This window comes from Sander lucioperca, chromosome 7 (genome assembly GCF_008315115.2).
Source record: "Sander lucioperca isolate FBNREF2018 chromosome 7, SLUC_FBN_1.2, whole genome shotgun sequence".
NCBI lineage: Eukaryota > Metazoa > Chordata > Actinopteri > Perciformes > Percidae > Sander > Sander lucioperca.
The window spans coordinates 11,695,341-11,714,383 of NC_050179.1; the positions used below are offsets into that span (position 1 = coordinate 11,695,341).

The 19,043-nt window shown below is 44.0% G+C and overlaps 1 protein-coding gene across 1 annotated transcript in view; it reads right to left on the reverse strand.

Annotated features, from left to right (window-relative positions):
- Nucleotides 1-19,043, reverse strand: part of otud7a (OTU deubiquitinase 7A) — a 37,468-nt gene continuing 18,425 nt past the window's right edge. The window contains exons 3-13 of the mRNA XM_031283158.2: nucleotides 17,487-17,640; nucleotides 14,356-14,541; nucleotides 14,035-14,253; nucleotides 12,457-12,558; nucleotides 11,835-11,962; nucleotides 11,112-11,224; nucleotides 9,874-10,001; nucleotides 9,644-9,793; nucleotides 3,425-3,539; nucleotides 2,729-2,813; nucleotides 1-2,411 (exon numbers count right to left, since the gene is read on the reverse strand). Coding sequence (XP_031139018.1) covers nucleotides 873-2,411; nucleotides 2,729-2,813; nucleotides 3,425-3,539; nucleotides 9,644-9,793; nucleotides 9,874-10,001; nucleotides 11,112-11,224; nucleotides 11,835-11,962; nucleotides 12,457-12,558; nucleotides 14,035-14,253; nucleotides 14,356-14,541; nucleotides 17,487-17,571 — 2,850 coding nt within the window. The 5' untranslated portion in view covers nucleotides 17,572-17,640 and the 3' untranslated portion in view covers nucleotides 1-872. The remainder of the gene's footprint in view (nucleotides 2,412-2,728; nucleotides 2,814-3,424; nucleotides 3,540-9,643; nucleotides 9,794-9,873; nucleotides 10,002-11,111; nucleotides 11,225-11,834; nucleotides 11,963-12,456; nucleotides 12,559-14,034; nucleotides 14,254-14,355; nucleotides 14,542-17,486; nucleotides 17,641-19,043) is intronic.

Consider the following 19,043-nt stretch of genomic DNA (forward strand, 5'->3'; position numbering starts at 1 on the left):
GAAATTTGAATTGTATATATTTTTTTAAAGGAAGCCAGTTTGGCAGTGCTTGTGGTCTTTAGAAGGTCGACTACGGGCAAAAATGTGATATGATATCTTACACATTATTTTGAGTCCAATTCTGACACAGGAAACCCTTGCACCGTGGTAAGGACAGAGGTACACTTAACAAACGAGATAGTTTTACATTGTCATCCTAATCCGACATTACAATCTATAATGCTTACACATTTTAATTCCTGTAATTCAAATTTGTTTACAAAAGCACAACGTGACAATCCTTACAATTTACAAGACACAGTTAACCTACAGTAACTATATTATTGGTGCATAGACAAAATTGGGAGAGGGTGTAGCAAAAATCACCAATTTATTGCTTTAAAGTCTAATATTAATCTCCCATTCAATTTCTTTTGATTGCAAAACAACTACAAATATTCCACAGAGATTTTGAAGAATCAAGCAGAGGTATTGCATTCAAACTGATTAAAAGAGCTAAAATGTTCCCTCATGATGAGATGCAAATCTTTTGTACTTTAAAAAATAAAGAACTTTCCCTCACATACAGAAAGTTACATCACAGAGAGATGACTTTTACTCTAAAACAAGTAAAAGACTAACTTCAATGAGACAGAAAAAAACAAAACAGCACAATTTCTGGCCAAAGCTGCTCACTGTTTCAAGTTCTGCTTCCCCCTTCATAAAGTAATGCTCTTTACTAACAAGGGAAGGGTGACAGAAATACAAGAGCATTCTTCAACAAAATAGGAAAATGTTTGCCATCATGTTATTCTAAATGCAGAGTGCGAATGGTGTTGTTCCCTCAAGTCTCCTGTGGCCTTGCTGACAAGTGGCTGAAGTGGCTGTGATGGCTATGCAGGCCTCTGCACTTTGCTCTCCCTCTCCCTGCGTTTCAGCTCCTCTCTGTAGCAGTAGGAGCAGTAGTTCTCTGTCTCTGGCCTGCCGTAGAAGGAGCAGTTCTCCCTCTTGCAGCGGCGCTGCTGAAAGCAGTACAAAGGGCTTCCAGAGCTCCGCCCTTTGGTTTTGTCTTGGTTGAGCCAGGTGTGAGACGAGTTGTCCTCATCAGCAAACTCCAGGCAGTCCTGAATGTCTCCCGCATCGAATCCATTGGTGTAGGTGTGGGACTTGTGTTCGCCGGGCATGTTGTAGGACAGGGTCTCTATGGTGTTAACAGTGCGGACCCCTGACAGGCGAGCAGGGCTGTAACTCTGGGATGAGAGTGTGCGGTTCTGCTGGGGGTAGGTGGCGCATGTCTTTAGGGTGCCCACCACAGGCTTATAGGGGTCATCTTGGAAGATGGAGGATTGCATGTTGACATCTTGTAAGTGAATCACACTGTGCCGCTGGATGGGCGGTGTATGGCTGTAGTGGGCAGACACAGGAACAGGCCCAGGTCTCTTAGCACCAATACTGGGGGAGGAGTAAGGCGCAGGGGCTGGGGCTGGGTGGGAGGCAGTTGGCGGGGTGAGAGGCGGGACTGGGACAAGAGGGGCTGCAGGAGTGGGACTGTTCCTGCCCTGCATCTTGAGACCCAGCGGGGGCTGTGAGTTGTGGTTGTAGGTGTGGGTGTGGTGGGGCAGGATGGGAGAGCAGCTCTCCGGAGGCGAGCTGTCCGATCTCTCCCTCTGGAAGACAGTCTCATGCTCAGGCTTCTTCGTGGCCACATCATTAGTGGCAGGGGGCTTCTTCTCGGCCTCCTTCCTCTTCTGCTCCTGCTCCTGGCTGAAGCGCTCCTGGGCATTGGTCAGGTAGTAGTTGATCATCTCCTCGTGGAACTGGTGTCGATGGCTGGTGAGCAGGAGGCCTGCAAAAATGAATTTGCGCTCCCCCTGCATGGCAGCCCGCAGGATGTTGAGGCTGAGCTTGACATCGGTGCTGTATTTCCAGTTTTCGAGGGTCTTATCTCTCCCTGCACTGTCCTGTCTCTCGGTGGGGGAAGAGCTGGAGGGTCTGTCTCTGTCTGTAGGGGATGGACTAGTGGCCTTCTCAGAAGATGTTGAGCTGGCAGACTGGCCCGACTCCTCCTTGCTTCCCTTGGTTTTAGACTCCTTCTTCTTTGCCTTTTCCCCTCCATTGTCCCCACTACGACCTGAGCCAGAGTTAGATTTGTTCATTTTGCCGTGCACAAGGCCACCCAGACCACCCATGTTCTTTTTCAGCTTGATTCCCAAGGTTTTGCTGAAGCTACCTAGTTTGTTGGCTACAGAATCAGCCCGGCTCTTGTCTTTGTCCTTGCGCTGCTTGTCTTTGTCCTTCTCCTTGCTGGGCTTGCCGTTGTTTACGTTAGAGTTGCTGCCGACAGATTCGCGGTCAGAGTCAATGGACTCAGCTAGAGACTGGACGTCCTCACCTGCAGAGGCAGTGGGAGACTCTGGCTGAGCCAGGGGAGCCTGCACAGAGATACACACAAACACATGCAGCAATGAAGACACAATAATATAACACAAGCAATGGTGTCCCAGGGACATTTCTCAGGGACTCCCAATGTAATCCAGACAAATTACTCCTAAAAAATATTAAAAAAGAACTGTTGCCTGATTTTGGTGATTCATAATCTGTACAAACACATGAAAGCCTATGATTATTGCAATCTGACAGTAAATAAAACTAATTGAACTATGTGGTTTCAAGAACCTCTGGAATGGTGGCGTCTCTCTAAGGCTAAATTAACCATGACAAACCAGAAACACGTGTGAGAAGAAGTTACCCTTGTTTCAGATGGAATTCGGATCCATGTTACATTCATGTAGTTGTGCAGCAGGTTGAGTTTGGCCTCCAGAGACAAGATGAGACTGTGGGAGAACATGTATTCACAATTAACAACAGTGGTACAACACAGTTGACATATATATTTTACTAGAACATATGGCATTATATACTGTATAGCTTATCTATGGGTCTGAGTATGACATTTATAAGAACCTTTTGACTTTAAAATATCTATGAATGCCTGCAATGCATTATGGGTAATATAAAAAGGTGGTATTAGGCAGTGGCTTGAGCATCCTCTTTCTGTATATATGCATTGTTCACACTGCAGCTTGTTAAAGATAAGTTAAACCCCTGAACGGCAGGAATGTGAAACAGAAACCCTTACATAAACTCTTCGCTAAACTCAGAGAGGGTGTTGCTGCTTTAGTGAGGCCATTCCTGGGAAACCCTATGTATGACTGACGTGACTCACAATTTGTTCTCTCTCTGCTCACTCTTTGAAGTGACCTGAACCCAGAGCCCATAATCAGAGTTAAATCCCCCACATGCAGACTTGTAGGTAGACCACCAGAGCTGCCTTGGCCTGCCGTTTTTACTCTCTCACCCTTCATGGGGCTGCTTTCGTAGTCAGCGCCTCTGTGTGCTTTGTTGATAAGCATCAACACCCTGTGATATCCTATACAGGACTTACTTGGCCAGCTTGGTATTATCGTTGTCGTCCCTCCCCCACTCCCAGTCCCTGCCAGGGTCCACAGCAAAATGGAGTGCCAGCAGCTTGTGCTCTGAGTCAGTCAGAGGGATAACAGCTGGAAGAGATGAGATTATCAGAAGGTTAGTTTTGTCTAGCTTTACCATTGGAGACAACGTTGCACGCCACCCATTTTCTCACATGGCCACCGTGGTGTCAAAGCTAAGTGACCCCATAATGACACACTAGAATAATGTCATGTTAATTATCCCAGATGCCTATCAGTGTGGGGTAAAGTATACTGTGGGTGCATTCTATCTGCCATCCATTTTTTAGGCAGAGAAGTGACCGTGACCAGTGAGTGTCACTCATGCTGACTCATCCAGACAGAGAAGGGCCTCAGTTGGCGGCTTTAACTTGGTTGCTTCTCTTATAACACAGACTAGTCCCTAGTCTGGTTCTTTGAGCTACTGTACTAGCCTTTCTTGTCTAGTGCAACCACGCTATCTACCTTTTCCGTGAGTACAAAAATTAAAGGAATAATGTGGTTTATTACAACTTGCGTTGTAGCTGTTCTGGAGCTTTTAATTGAAATAATATGGTACAAGCAAAAGCTCCAAAACAGCTAATAAATGGACCACGTTCCAAGATTTTGCTTGTTTTGTTTGAATCCTAACTTTTGAACCAACATGGATGAACATACAATTCTTTGACAACTCCATCCACTGTGGAAGACGGTGTGATAAAATTGAAAGCTAAAGAATGGCTACTAAATGGACCTTTTGATGAGACTGTTTTGTTTCCTAGGTCTAGAATGAACTTTCAATCCTTACTTTTAAACATAAATGAGATGTCCTTAAAGTCCTTCTGGTGAAACTAGTAGACTAGGTTTTGACAAGTACTGTTTCCAAGGTCAATGATTAATTATTAATTCTCAAATTGGGTCTTATTCTCATGGCCAGCTTTAGTATCAGCAATAATACCACTACACTCACCAGAGATATTACTGAGATCTGGGACATTGCTACAGCAAAGTCCAGTGGGGAAAGACAAACGAGCATTTAAATGATAAGACCCTTAAAGCTGTGTGTAGTTTCTGTCGCCCCCATGAGGAATTCTAAGTAACGACAACAACACTGTTGGCGCGTCCACATGATACAAGCTTTTTGTGATCGCACACCGCCCTCACTCTTCCTCCAAGCAGTTACTCGTAGCCAAGGAGGACACAGAGGATTAAAAAAACATGATGGACTCTTCAGAAGAGGTAATTATGTTCACATGAGTTTCTGCGCACGAAAGTCACCTGACGACAATATCTTCTGAACATAGCCATTCTGAGAATTACAGAGAGAGTTGTGTGGAGCTGATAGTCTTAATTAGTAGTACTTTGTAGCAACTCATTTGGCAATGGCTTGAATGTAACTGACATTCATTAATATAAAAAAGTTACGCACTAAAGCTTTAATTAACAGAAATACTGTGTGTGCACAACTATGGGAAGTATGTTAGGTCAAAGTTGAACTAGGAAGTCAGTCTATAAACTGTGATGAATGTTACAACTGACAGCTTGTCTTTGTTTTATCTTTCAGATAAGTTTGGCTAACCTGGGTGTCTGTCCCATGACTTCTTTTTTAGCTATCCCAGACCTCTGCTGTCACTTCGCTGAGTACAGTGTTACCATTACCACCAGTAGGAGTGATGGCCAAAACTATGAAAATAGGACCAAGATTGTGACAAACTGGAACCATCCCTTAGCTAATACTAGAGGAAATGGTGGCCTGAACTTGGCATGATGATTTACATTGAACTGAGTAGCTCCACAGTTGATCTAGACTGTATAAGATCATTTAGTTTAGTAATAGAGTGCAATCAGACACAGGAGTACAGAAAAGAGAAGGAGCGCCGAAATAATTTAATTCATATCCCGCTGATAGGATCAGCTACTTACAAGCAGGAAGAGGTTTTCAACACTAATCACTGGACAGAGCACATAAAACAGACACCCACCCGGGCTTCCTCTCGTGGGAGGTGTGCTTACAGTATGTGCACAGTGCGGGCGTGTTCGTGTTTGTGTGTGAGTGCATGGCTGCATTTCAAAACAAGAGTGTGAGGAGGACTAGCTAGACCACTGGCCCACATGACAGCTCTCCTCAGGCTACCTAGTGCGGGGGCTGTTGTCCACATGTCAGCAGAGAGAGACAGGCTGTTCAGGCTGAGGACATTCCAGCATTCACTGTCAGCCCCAGATGGAAGATACAGTCTCCTCCCTCCCTCATCAATTCTTCCACTGCCAATGTGCTGCTCTGCAGGCTTCATAGAGACATAGACACCAGCAGCAGCAACGGCCCCTCCTGTGTCCCTGATGAAACTGCAGGTCAAATACTCTTTCCCCCTTGTGTCTCTTTCTGAGTGCCTATGCGTAGGTGCAAAGTACACTATTAATCATGATAAGTGTCAAAATAGTGGTGGTGGTACATGTATAGTGATGATGCCTTAAGTTCTTGAAACAGAATTAATGCGGCTACACCCATGCTAGCACATTTACCACTGTGAACATGATCACTTATTTGTAGTTATTAGTTGCTAAGCAAACAAATTCCATCAGCTGAGCAAATACATCACTAATAGCTCTGCTGACAAACTAGGCTTGTCAAGAGACCTGTCCTAAAATGTCAAGGTGGCCTTTACGTCATACCTGCAAATTGCAATGCATTTTACACCATCTATCTAAAAAAAAAAAGAAGAGGCATGACTAATGCCTCTAGCCACAGAGACAAACAGTAATGAGAGAAGTGGCCTGGCAGCCCTGAAAACTGGGAGGAAAAAAGAGAAGAAGGGTCTTTCCTCGAACACTCTTGCCCAGAAAAATAAGTCATAATCACAAACACACACAGACAGACAGAAGGCAGCAAACCAGCTCCCACTCAGTTCCCACTCGGGTCATGCAGCAGGCAGCAGAGGTCTGTGAGGTGGCGTCCTGGCTCCCACCATGCAGCTGTCCTCCTTTCTCGCCGTTCCAAAGTGCTGTGTGTGTTGTTGTTCCCTCTTGGGCCTGTTCCAGATTCAGAGATTCAACACTGCCAATTGAGCTCTGGGGGACTAAAGTGTGCTGTAATGTATTTACTCTCCCTGTTGGCAACCTTGTTTTGTTGTCCTTGAATGACCGAGTCCCATAGCTTATGTATGGATGACATCATAGCCCTCCGTGGTATGTGAGCTGTGTACTCAGCAACATAGCTGCTAGCCTGCCTCGCCTTGCTCGGTTTGCATCTTTGATTCTGCGGGTGGGGGGATACAGGGAGAAGGAGGAGGAAACTTGGGTGTAACCTGTGAGGAAACAGCTGTTGGAAATGAGGTAGATAACCTTTCTAAGCATGTAATCACATGATTTAATTGGACCTAAATATCTTTGCTTTGTCTTTTTTTAGTTTGTGCAAAGTGAACACGTCAAGAATATCATGTCTTGTGTCATGAGAGCAGAAAAAGAGAGGATCCTCTCTCCTCTTTCACCCCCTTCAGTGGACAAAGTCACCCATTACAAGCTTTGATTCACAGCAGGAACACTGAGCCAATGTTTCCTCTGTTTGCGATTCAAGAACAATTTGTACTGTCTGGAAACTGCACAAATTTGAATTCCTGACTTTGGTCACTCCGCACAGCTGCAGATTTAAAGGGCTCAATTCACCAGAGTAAACAGCAGTCATGCATATAAACAAGCCTGAGCTTTTTTGCCACAGATTTTAACAGCATAACTATTGTGGTAATTACAAGAGCATCACATTTGAAGCAACACATAAACCACAACAAATGGCATTTTAATTTGGACTGCCATATTGATGTAATTACGCTGACTGCATGGGGAGTAATACACTGGGTGTCTTTAATAGATAGAGAAGTGAAACCTGGCCAGAGCTGGATGGTTACACCGCACGTTATGTAGGTGGTCTTTGTGTAAAATACGACCATTTACTTTATTCAAATGAGTTTTAGGGGGTTGATGATGTGATGCCAAAGAAAACCTGGAAGTGTTTTGGTACTGGGACCAGAGCTTGAAATAGCTCCAGAGTTTTTTTAAAGGGCCAGTTCCATTCATACATAGTTTAACCATAGGAGCACAAACAAGCTGATAAAAGACATGACCAACGGCATCTACTGAGGAGCCAATCATTATCACACAGCAGGTGAGCAGCAGTGAGCTGACAGAAAATATACCTATGTGCACAAGACTCTGGGTTCACCTGACTACCTTACCTAGAAAACCCACTTGATTGCTCTTTTGGGATATGCTCAGAGAAAACAAATGAAATAAAGAAAGTTTTGATCCTTAGCAGTAACCTCTGATGTCAGACACCCCTCCCTTGTTGTTGTTTTTCACTATACACCATCAATAGAGCCCCAGCAGCCATAGAAGGGTCAGTAGTGTGATGTGTCAGTGTGATTTAGAATCAGGTTACTGGGGGGGTGGGGGCTTGACTGTCAGGAGAGAGGATTGGTTTGTTGGGGCCCCAGCCCGGGACCCTGCCCATATGTGGTGATGTGGTGAGGGCTTAGGGGCCGGCTAAAGCTACTCTGCCCTAATTGGCAGTAGAAAATTAGGTCTACCTGTCTGTCTGACCCCTCTGCCTGTCTGTCTGGCATCTATTCAGAGATATAGTGTGGCAGCACTGTACCATTTCTTTAAACTTAAAGATACAAACACCCATTACTTATAAAATCATGCAAAAACTATGAACTGAATGAATAAAATGAATGAATAAAACTATACCTCTTACATACATAACAATAAAGAAAACATAACAGGAGCAGCACATATTTGTATCATTGCTGTGTTATATGATTCATCACATGACATACATACTGTATGCACCAAGCTAAGTGTACAAGTGTTTTCATAACATCCTGGAGAGAGAGACTGCAGACTGATCCTATCACAGGACACAGTGTACCAGAATGAAAAGTAGAGTCATGCAGTGGTGTTGTGATATAGCGGGTTCTTTGGACATACGCACCATCTGGTGGACAAAAAGAGAACCCCCTCCATACTCTGCCACACTAAAACACCCAAATAAAAGTGGGAGTGCTGAATGGTTATGTGCTGTGGAGTAGGCTGGCTTTGATGTGCTGCTGTCATTAAAGGGAATGACTTCAGGGCAGGGATTGCAGGTTAGTAATCATGTCTGTCTGCTAGTCTGTCAGTGGTCGTACCCAGACTTAATAACTAGGTTGGTGTTTACATGCCGAGAATAGGAAACTTACATGCTCAGAAAAGCACAAGAGTAGGAGGAAGATGGAGAGAGGAAAAAAGAAACAGTTTGCGTAAGTGTATCTGTGTTTAAGTGTGAGAAAAAGAGGCAGAGAAGAGGAAGACAGAGAGAGGAAGAAAGAAACAGCTTGCGTAAGTGTATCTGTGTTAGAGAGTGAGAAAACGAGGCAGAGAGAGAGTTGGCCGGCAGCCCACGCAAATGACAAGTGAGTTCCACCCACCGAGTCAAATACAGAAGAGTTCCGTGACTAAGACTGGTTGTCAAGGAGATCCACTCTATTTGTCAATTAAAGGAACTCCTTGTGAGGATTACTCTGACCTCAAGAATAAGCAACACATCCGGAGTGGGAGCACTGGCATCTGAACGGGCAAAACAAGACAAAAACAAGACTAAACAGAAAATCAACACTCCCTCGCCAGAACATAACACGATCAATATGCTCCATACAGAACTATATCACAGATTCCTGTGAAAGAGGCAAACGCATAAACAGACACACCTACTGTAACAAACTAAATTCAAACAGTGACTTCGGAGTGAAAAATGTAGACACACAATAACATACAGGCTTGAATGATTTCAATGGTCAGTAAGTCAGCTAAAGGGGCCTGCTGTCCACTTTCCCTGCATGTTGGCCACTCCCTGGATCCTGCTGCCAACTGGCATGTTTTAATAATGGATCACAGGTAATTAGACTGCTGTCTCATACATTATTCACCTCTTGCAGGACCGGCAGACCACTTGCCCTCATTCTCGCAATCTACACTCTTAAAATTAAAGCAAAGACTGGCTAACTATTGCCTAACTTAACTAATGCACATTACAGCAGGCGACACTTGGATTTTTAAGAACAGGAGGTCAAGAAAAGGTTGATGTCCCACATCTCAATCTGCGGATGCCACCAGATTTTCTTTCCAGAATATCTAAGTGGTTTTGTGATGTTGCACAGGTTGCTTACCTTGCTCTCGCTGCTGGTCTCTCTGCTCCATGGACACCAGTGCAGAGAAGTGAGCCTGATCGTAGGCTAAGACCAGAGGGGAGCAGTGACAGCGGCTCGGGGGCACCTCCAGAGGCAGATAGAGCCCTCCAAACGGGATGGGGGCAAACGCTGGAACACCATATCTAGTGTCAGTCCATTGCTTATCCAACTGTTTTGTAGAAGATCAAGGCAAGATGCAGTCAGCCTACCTTCTCCTCCTGAGTCTCTGAGCATCGTGTCAGCCACCACTACAATTGGCCTGCGTAACACGTGGGCCAGCACAAACACATGGAACTCCTCCAGACTCTCATAGACCGGATCCTCAGAGTTATCCACCCTGCAAAAAAACCACAACCATGTAACACAGTGGGATTATGGGATACTATGACAATTTCCTGAATTGGTATTGACTGATGCAAAAACATCTGCCAAAAAAGTAAATGTTCGTGTTAATAATGTGCCTACATAATCTAATCAGCCCTCTGACTACCTTTAACAATCATTTACAAAGATCCATCTGTTCGTACATGTGTTTTAATGAAAGAGGAGAGGAGGAGAGAGAAAGAGGGAGGGAGGGTGAGACGGGGAGAAAAAGCAGAGGCAGAGCTCTCAGGCATGCAACCACCAGGGAACCAGAGGATGTGCAACAATTAAGTTGTCAGCCACACAAACTGCTACGCTGCCAAATTCTGTCTAATAAAGAGCCTCTTAATATGTGAATCCCACTCATCCCATTTAGGGGCTCATCTCACACTAGGACCATCAAACATCCCTAACCTGATTACTGTATTACAGTCAAACTCAATGAGAGGTTAAAATTACCAGAGTAAATGAGTAAATTATGTTCTTTAATGGGATATTTTCAGTGATAGAGGGCTTTCGTACTGGACAAGTCAACGCTGGCAAATTAATGTAAAACGACGATGCAGAGACATGGGTTGTTTTCAGATGCTGCTGTCAAACAAAAGACAGTCTGTGCATGATTTGTTATGAGGTTTTTGCATTTATCTTTTAATCAGTGCTGAGTGCAGGCAACCACAACCTGCTTAAATCACATTTTATGTAATTAAATGAAATTTCAAGCAGAAACCTCATTGAGTTTTTTTCTGTTCATCATAGTTGTTGTTTTTTCTCCACCAGTTGACTGTACATGTGAAAGTATGTATGTTTATTTTCAAAATGGAAACAAGAGACAAACCACAAGGTTTTGTGCGTAGGAGGAGGAAACCAGAGTTAGTTTCCAAACTGCCTCTGTAGCCTGAGATAAACCCACTCTTATGCTTGTTTATGCAAAAGGAGGGGGGTGGGGTGCTGTAGCTAAAAGCAACCCACAGCTTAGTCAAGAGAGGGTGTTTCAGAAATGATTAATACTAATGGCAGCCAGTAGATGGCACAGTCTCACACACGAGAGGGGGGGGGGGGGATAAATGTGAGTTGAACAGCTTACCCTCCACTGGTGTTGCCGTTTTTGCTGAGGTGAGTGCGAGGCTCACTGGAGGCCAACTTCAGCAGTTCGTTCCACTCTCTCTCCCACTCCTTCTCAGTGTACACCAGCCCCGACTGCACAAACACACACACAAATGGAAATTCTGTCAAGCACGTGCTTATGCTCACCCACACAATCCTTATTATTATTTATTTTCACAATTTTCATCTGCATCTTAAAGGTTATCTCCTGAAGCTTTATGCATCTACAAATGTGGGTAGTTGTTTTTCATATATTCTGCTGTTAATGGATAGATAGTTAAAAGAGGCAGACAGGCATTATGGGTAATTAGAGAAAGGTGGATGACATGCAACAAACCAGGACGCTGCGTTTACATGGGATGTGTCTTAGATCACTGGGCCACCAGGACGCCCCAGGCATTTTTAAAACATCTGGACTACTTCTTTGCCTGAGCTATCTTTAGTGACACAATTTTTCTAATAGATTGACAATTACTTTAATCCATGAACATCAAGGGAAAAGGGAGAGGAAGTGCAGAGGATTTGACAGTATTAACACGGCTACTTATGCACACTTGGTATCATATAGAAAGACTATTTTCATCCCAGCAAAAATCCAAATGTGCGATCCAGCAAGGAAGCTAAAATCAGCGCCTCGCTTGCTCTTATTGATTTCTTAATGTGTCATTCGTGAAAGAGGATGTGATGCATTTACTCTCCCAACCTCCTTGTTCTGTTGGGTTTGCTGCCACCTCCACCTCCTCTTCAGAGCGTCTCTCTCTGCTCCACTCTTCATCATGGTATACAGGGATTTCCTCAGCATCAGGTCTCTGTCATGGAAGCCCCACATCCCTGATCAACACAGACACACAACACTGTTACTGCATGTTAAGATTGAGGACATAAAACAGCAACAAAGCCATTGCACCAAACTATATAATCATTCTGAGATAACCTCAGCTTTTTAACTTCCTGTCTAAAAATGTCTTTCATCACTCATCAAAGGGCCCTAGTTGTCTGACTGTCAGTGTAGATTACATTAGCTCTGGTGCCTCTAACCCTGACAGCTCCTGCTCCAGCAGTCCTCGCACTGGGGAGTCAACAATCTCCTTCGGCACGGACCTGAATACGCTGTCCCTGAATCCTGTAGCTGACAGTTTCCTGCAATGTATAGGTCAGTTATCTCCCTTCCTTGCTTCCTTCGCTCTCTCACTCACTCCCTCCTCTGCATTCAGCAGCTGTGGCGCAGCACTGACACTGTTAATACACACCAGCTTGCACAGTTGTTATGTATGATATGGTCATATCGTATGTTAGATATACTGTAGTGTACATGAGTAGCTCACCTAAAGAGGCAGCATGCAGAAGGCAGTTCCCGTCCCCTGTGGTGGCCAGAGGAAGCAGCTTCTTACAGCTGGTGCACATGGTGGACCACCAGTTCAGACGACCTGCACACACGTACAATATTATAAGACCATGAATTCTGTACAAAACTGAGAAACAGAAGGGAGCAAACACATTCAGTTTAAATCCATTTTCAATTCAATATTTTCTTAACTTACTCAAATTGAAACACACACACAAATGGTGATAAGATCCCAGAGTTTACAGGCCCACAGCAACATGTATTCCATTGCTCTGTTGGTGGTGTTAAATCGTGACACACCTGTGTTCAAAAATGCCACGACTACTCTGACAGATATTTACAGGAGCCTTCAATTGTGCGTCTAAAGAGTTTGTTACCTCGATTCAAATGTAGCTTAATGTCTTTCAGTCTCACAGTACTGTAGCAGGTACCAGTGACGGCCCATTGAGAACAATTAGCCAACAAGCATAATTTGCCTCAATAGCTACACTTTGAAGGCAATGATTAGCGCAGGCCATATGCTTTGCCCACACCCTCAAATACCCAGCAGTCTTTCAGAGAAAAAAAAAAAAAACACTCTGAATATCTTCCTCCTCAGCCTGACTTTTACAGTCTCTCCAGTTTCTGCTCCATCACCACCCTGCCAGTGTCCCTGAGGGAGAGACGACTGCTTCACAGTCCTGGGCATAGCACACTGCTTTACTGCAGGCAGCCTCACTGCTCTGAGCCTGGGGTGATCTGACTGCATCATTTATTAAACAACAGTAAACACAGATGAGGCTCTGAATGATTACCCCATTTTCATTTTTTCATGTTAGATGTCGAAGGTAATTTTCTGGAATCATGCCATGGAATACTACATCTCAGTGTGTTCAATGCTGTTATAATATATATTTATATTTATGATATTATGATGTTATATCCAAGAATGATTAATATGCTGGTGGAGATTTAATCACCCATATTAAGTGCTTGTTGTACTTTCTTTTACATTTGCTTAATTGCAGAGATACATATTTAATAGGAAGATTTGTGATGCATAATTTGGCTTAAATTAATGTCAGTGCTAAGATAAATCCTTCACTTATCAATTGAGAACAGATACCATCTTCTGGTTGGTTAAGTCACTGTTAGAAATGTTCTTCTTTGATGACTGTTCCCAGATTTTGAACAGCATGAGGTGAGAAAAGCTTTACGATCTCTGTGTGGGCAAATCTGCAGGAAGATTTGAAACTTCACTAACTAGTTTCTCTCCGTTAATTCAAAGCTTCAGCTGGGAGATGAATCCTTTGGGGTCCTGGATGCCTTAAATTAGTTGTTGTCATCTTGCTTCCAGATGATGCTGCTTCTCTGATCTGCTCTATCTCTCCACTCTCAGTCTCACCCTCCAAGTCTCTGTCTACATTACTGACTGCTTTGTGGGCCTCCTGCATTTCAGTGTAATCTAAATAAAGAATACACTGAAATGCATAGGATTCATTTTACATATCTCATATCCGTAGTAGCAGAAGCACTAAAAGAGAATGTATCATATTATATAATATTCTGTAGTACTCACCGGCCTGCTCCAGAGCCATCATGGTGGACTGCTCGATCAGGTCTCTCTCTATGAAGCACCTAAAATCCTCGCTGTACACGCTGAGGTCTGGTAGCTGGAATGTGTAGATGGGCATGTCAAGAGGGAACTGCTCGCTGGTACAGTCGTTGGCCACCTGCAGCCGCGCCAGGGAGACGATAGCAGAGCTGGCGTGGGAGATGCCGCGGGACAGACGCTTCTCTAGAGGAAAAAAGAAGCGAGAATTGAATGGATGATTGGGAAGAAAGTAAAGAAAGACAGGTCATTTGTGGTGGTAATATGATATTGAGGTGGCCCTTGTACCTTGTGCATTGTCCTCCTGCTTCTGTGCACACGGCTTGTCAATCTTGCTGACATGGGTGGGCGTGTCACGTGTCTCTGGATGCTTGTAGTAGCGGCCCTCGTTGAAGACCTGCGGCAGGTTGGCAGTGTGGACCTGCCTGAGCTCCTCGTAATCATTTAGAGCAGCACTGAGGTCCCAATTTTTACCTGCGGGACACAAACAAAAGGTCTGGTTAATTATACATCAACACTGATTATAAACACAAGTATAAATGTTGCTCACAGTGTACAATAATTGCCTTGATTTTTTTCAGATTTTCATTAAAATTCCAAAATGTCTGAACAATTATAGTTGTTCACCAAATATGTAATATATGTAATATGCTCCCACGCGTCAAAATGTTGTTGTTTTTCAGATGCAACAGGACACTGTTTACTGCAGTTCACAGTATCTCATGGTTAGTCTCACATTGCCAGACCTATCTCCACAGAGCTACGGAGGAGGGTCTGGCTAGTCCACACAACATTCTGGTACGGGAGAAAAACATGCTCTGGTTTATTGGCATTTCTTTAAATCAATCACAATCGTCATGGGTGGCGCTAAGCTCCCCACGGGGCCACAGTGCAAGCAAAATAGCCTCAGGAAGGAACTTGTTTTGGTGGAGCATGTACGTTCAAATGTTGTTTTAGTCGCACAAGAGAAAACTCAGATTGGACAGATAGTCTAGCTAGCTGTCTGGATTTACCCTGCAGAGATCTGAGGAGCAGTTAACATAGTCATAAAACAACCGGAGTTTAGAATGCCAACACAAAGAAAGCAGAAAGTGACGGACATCAGGCCGAAAATGAGGGACATCCGGCGCAACCTCTGGCGGCACCGGAAGAATCCCATAAATGAAAGTCAATATAGACTATCTCATGGTGAATAACATACAATATGCTACCAATAGGAAAAAGGGAAGAGGAAAATGTGGGTAAAATGCAAAAGATCTTTGCATCTGCAGATTTATGGATTACTGTCTTGTTTTAAATACTGATAAATTCCCAGCTTTAAGAATTTTAAATAATGAGCCCCAACAATAATGGTTTATATTGCCCATATGGAGCAATGCCATACAGTGTGTTTGTCTTTAACAGAGTGAAAGCAATATCCTGATGTGCAGGAGGGACCCACACACTGATAACACATACACGACATGGCATGAACACACACACACACACACACACACACACACACACACACACACACACACACACACAGTCTCCTCTGGGTGCTGTCTCTCTAACAGAAATACCTTCCAGGTTTAAGAGACACAAGTCAAGCCTCAGTCTTCTTATAACTCAGTGCCTTCTCATGATGCCACAGGAACTGTCGGCAAAACAGTCTTTATAAAACTCACATCAGTGCCTGCATGTGATCTGAGCATGTTTGCTCAGACAGGGTCAATTAATGGACTCCCTGTGTTAAGAGACCTGGAGGAAGTTGTCTTCTTCCTGACTTCCAGACATGATGATTCTCGGCAGTCTGAACATGAAACCTGGCACCACTAATCGCTGTCTCTCACGCCGATCAATGCTAAACTGATTCTACTTTATTGAGCTGCACAAATCCAGGAATACAACTTAAGGTCCAGCAACATAGGCACTCAGCACCTAATGCTTGGCCTTTAAATGCTTCTACATCAGCCTATTAATACTGTAGCATGGAAGGCATTGTTTTAGCTCCCTCATTTGTAATGGCTGTCGTCAGCAAAAGGAACACTCATAAATTCAGCTGCAGTATGAACATGCATTATCCCCATCTATTAGAAACACAGCAGCTTTACCTTTTTAAATAAAGGACTTTGAATTAAACCAGGTGGATAGGAGGATTTCACTACTACGTGTCTGGAGAAAGGTCCTTGTGACCAAAATGTCGACCAACCAAATAAACCAATGCAGAGGTTACAAGTGTGTGCAGGATTTTTTTTAAATTTTTTTTTTATCAACTGATTTCTTTAATTAAAAAGAAAATCGCTAAAATTAGGTTATTAGCCTCATTTTCTTTTCTGTGAAAATTTAAAACCCTAAACCCAGAACTCGTCCTGGTTCCAAATGAATGTGACCACATAGGTCAAAACAAATTCTTCAGTACATGAACCGGCCTCTAGGGGGAAGCACCACATGTGGCACTGTCATATTTCTGCTCCTCACACCATCCTGAGTCAGAGCAGTGGGTCACAGAGCCCCTGATTGATGCCATAGATGCATTAGGAGAACGGATTGATGCAGGTCTGGAAAGCTAAGCTAACACCAGAAAGAAGCAGCAGGCATTTCACTGAAATAGGACATCCAGGCCCACGTCTGTCTTGTCTGAGTGCAGTGTCTTGTTTGGTGTAACAAGAATGCCCCTGTGGATTTGTGCCAAAGCAGAATCAGAGGAGAAATAATGACTGAGGAGGAGACAGCACTAATTATTTTATCAGACAAGACACCAGTTGCATAATATACACACAGCAACAAAAAACATTTCCAGGACACACTTGACAAGGAGTTCATCTCTTAATGGAAGTCTTATTTGTGTGGAGCATGCTTTTATTCCTGTAAAGTAGACAAAACTAAATCTGCATTTAGAGTTCAGCATTTATTTACTGCAGTTTGAGCAGATGCTGGAATGCAATGTGAAATTGTTCAAGACACACTTGTGAAAAAAATGAAAATAAAAACACGAACACTTTTACTGTCTCTAGATATCAAAGCCAATTAAACTCATCATCAACCGGATTTCTGTTGCCATGTGCACTTTGCCCCCCCCCCCCCCCCTCCCGCCCTCCCCAAGTAGCCCTGTATGTAAGCTATACAAGTGCCAGTAGCACTCTGCCCCTCAATGAGTTCCGATGAATGGGCACAAAGCTCTCCCTGGGGAGTGCACTCGTAAAACCGTCACACTGGCCTCTAAATCAGCAAGCTGGCTCACTGTTGCAGGCCCCACTTCTCTCCTCCCCTCCTTTGTTTCCTTTCTTTTATTTTCCCCTCATTTCCTCTCCTCTTCTGTTCTTTCCTGTCCTCTGCTCGCTTGAGAGCAACCGCAGCACAACAGGGAGTCCTCTACATATAACAGTTTGGATGATAGCCTCTAATTTCAGAGGTGCAGGACAGTGGTGGTCTCTTACCTTCCAGCAGGTCTCTTGCCAGACCCGGTTCTGCCCCTGTGGACCGAACAAAGTCTGACAGGACCGCGTCCATATCCAGAGTCATGTGATCATGTGTGTGCGCTGCCCAAGGTGCAGCGGTGGCCTTGGTGGACGCCAGCCTTCACGTTCTCATCTGGAAAAACACAACATTTTACAGTAAATCCATTTCAGACACACTTTTAAAAACCCATCACTCACTGACCTCTCTCTTATTCTAATCCCAGCAAGCAGTCTCGACCTGCCTGTACTGATGTGCAATGCTTCATAGAGCTGATAGTTATGGTACTGTGACCAGCACTCCACTCCCAGCGCTCCTCCCAGCTCTAGCTAACAGTCATAACATAACATATTATCCAGCAGCACAGATGGGGTCGTATCCAGGACACACCTGCCTCTCTCCAAAGCCTTTGGCCCACCGCCCATGATCATAACAATACTAACCCTCTTCCTGCCACTGAGTGTCAACCAGGGTGTGATCCAGTACCTTAAACCACACCAGGACTCTGAGCTGGACAGCAAGGAAGAATGCAACTGTTTGTGGAGTGATTCAGTGTCATGTTATTTAGTACGATCCTAGCTCGGAACATGTTAGCATCAGGGCTCTAACGATCAACAAGGGCTGCCTTGTTAGGTCATAAACAACACTTGATCTAAGATGCACAAGTGTTCCCTCCCTCGGCCCATGGAATGAATGAGCTCATGCATAGCTTTCATTCCACTTGAGGCTGTGTGGGTGACAGAGGAACGGAGTTCAGAGCATTGTCAGTGAAGAAACAAACACCCACAGGTATGCAACGCTGACACCGGGCCCCTGTGCGCGGACGGAAGGTTCGAAGGTCTGTGGCTCTGACCTAAAGAGGAGTGAGCACATGCTGGAGACATTCAGATACTCTGCCTACGTCTCTGAGCAGAAAGCCGAGGCTCCAACTCTCAGTGTGCCACATGACATGAGCGTCTATCAGGTTTTGGCTCTGTGTTGTGAACCAACAGACACTCTGATCTGGAAATAGAGCTAAAGCTAAACAAATGCTGTTGTTTCTTACTTTTAAAGCTGAGGAATATAAGTGGATAGGACATCATGGCATATATTTTCCTGACCATGATAGAACAAGCTCAGAAATGTCCTCCCAGTCAGTATTATCATCACATGAAAATTAAAAGCTCACAACAAAAAAGAGGCCGCTGAGCACTGCTTGATTGTTGGCATCAGAGAGAAAAATATCTTTGTTCAAGACCCAGCAAATTTAGTCTTTATCGTATGCATTATTAATGAGTCAAAGCTGCACTTAAGCTGTAGTTTAGCTGACCTACTTACTGTCAGCCATTTGCATTGTGTTGTAAGAGCATTATTGTACTGTAACAATCTAAGCACATGTAAATTACAGAAAACAGGGTGGTCAGCTGGAGCAGTAACAACCAAAGGTTTGTCAAAGATCACGAGAATATGGTTGATGCATATTATGTTCAGATTGAAGATGACCCAAAATGTATAGCTGGAGAAGATTGTTTTCTCTTCACTACCACTTCAGATATCAA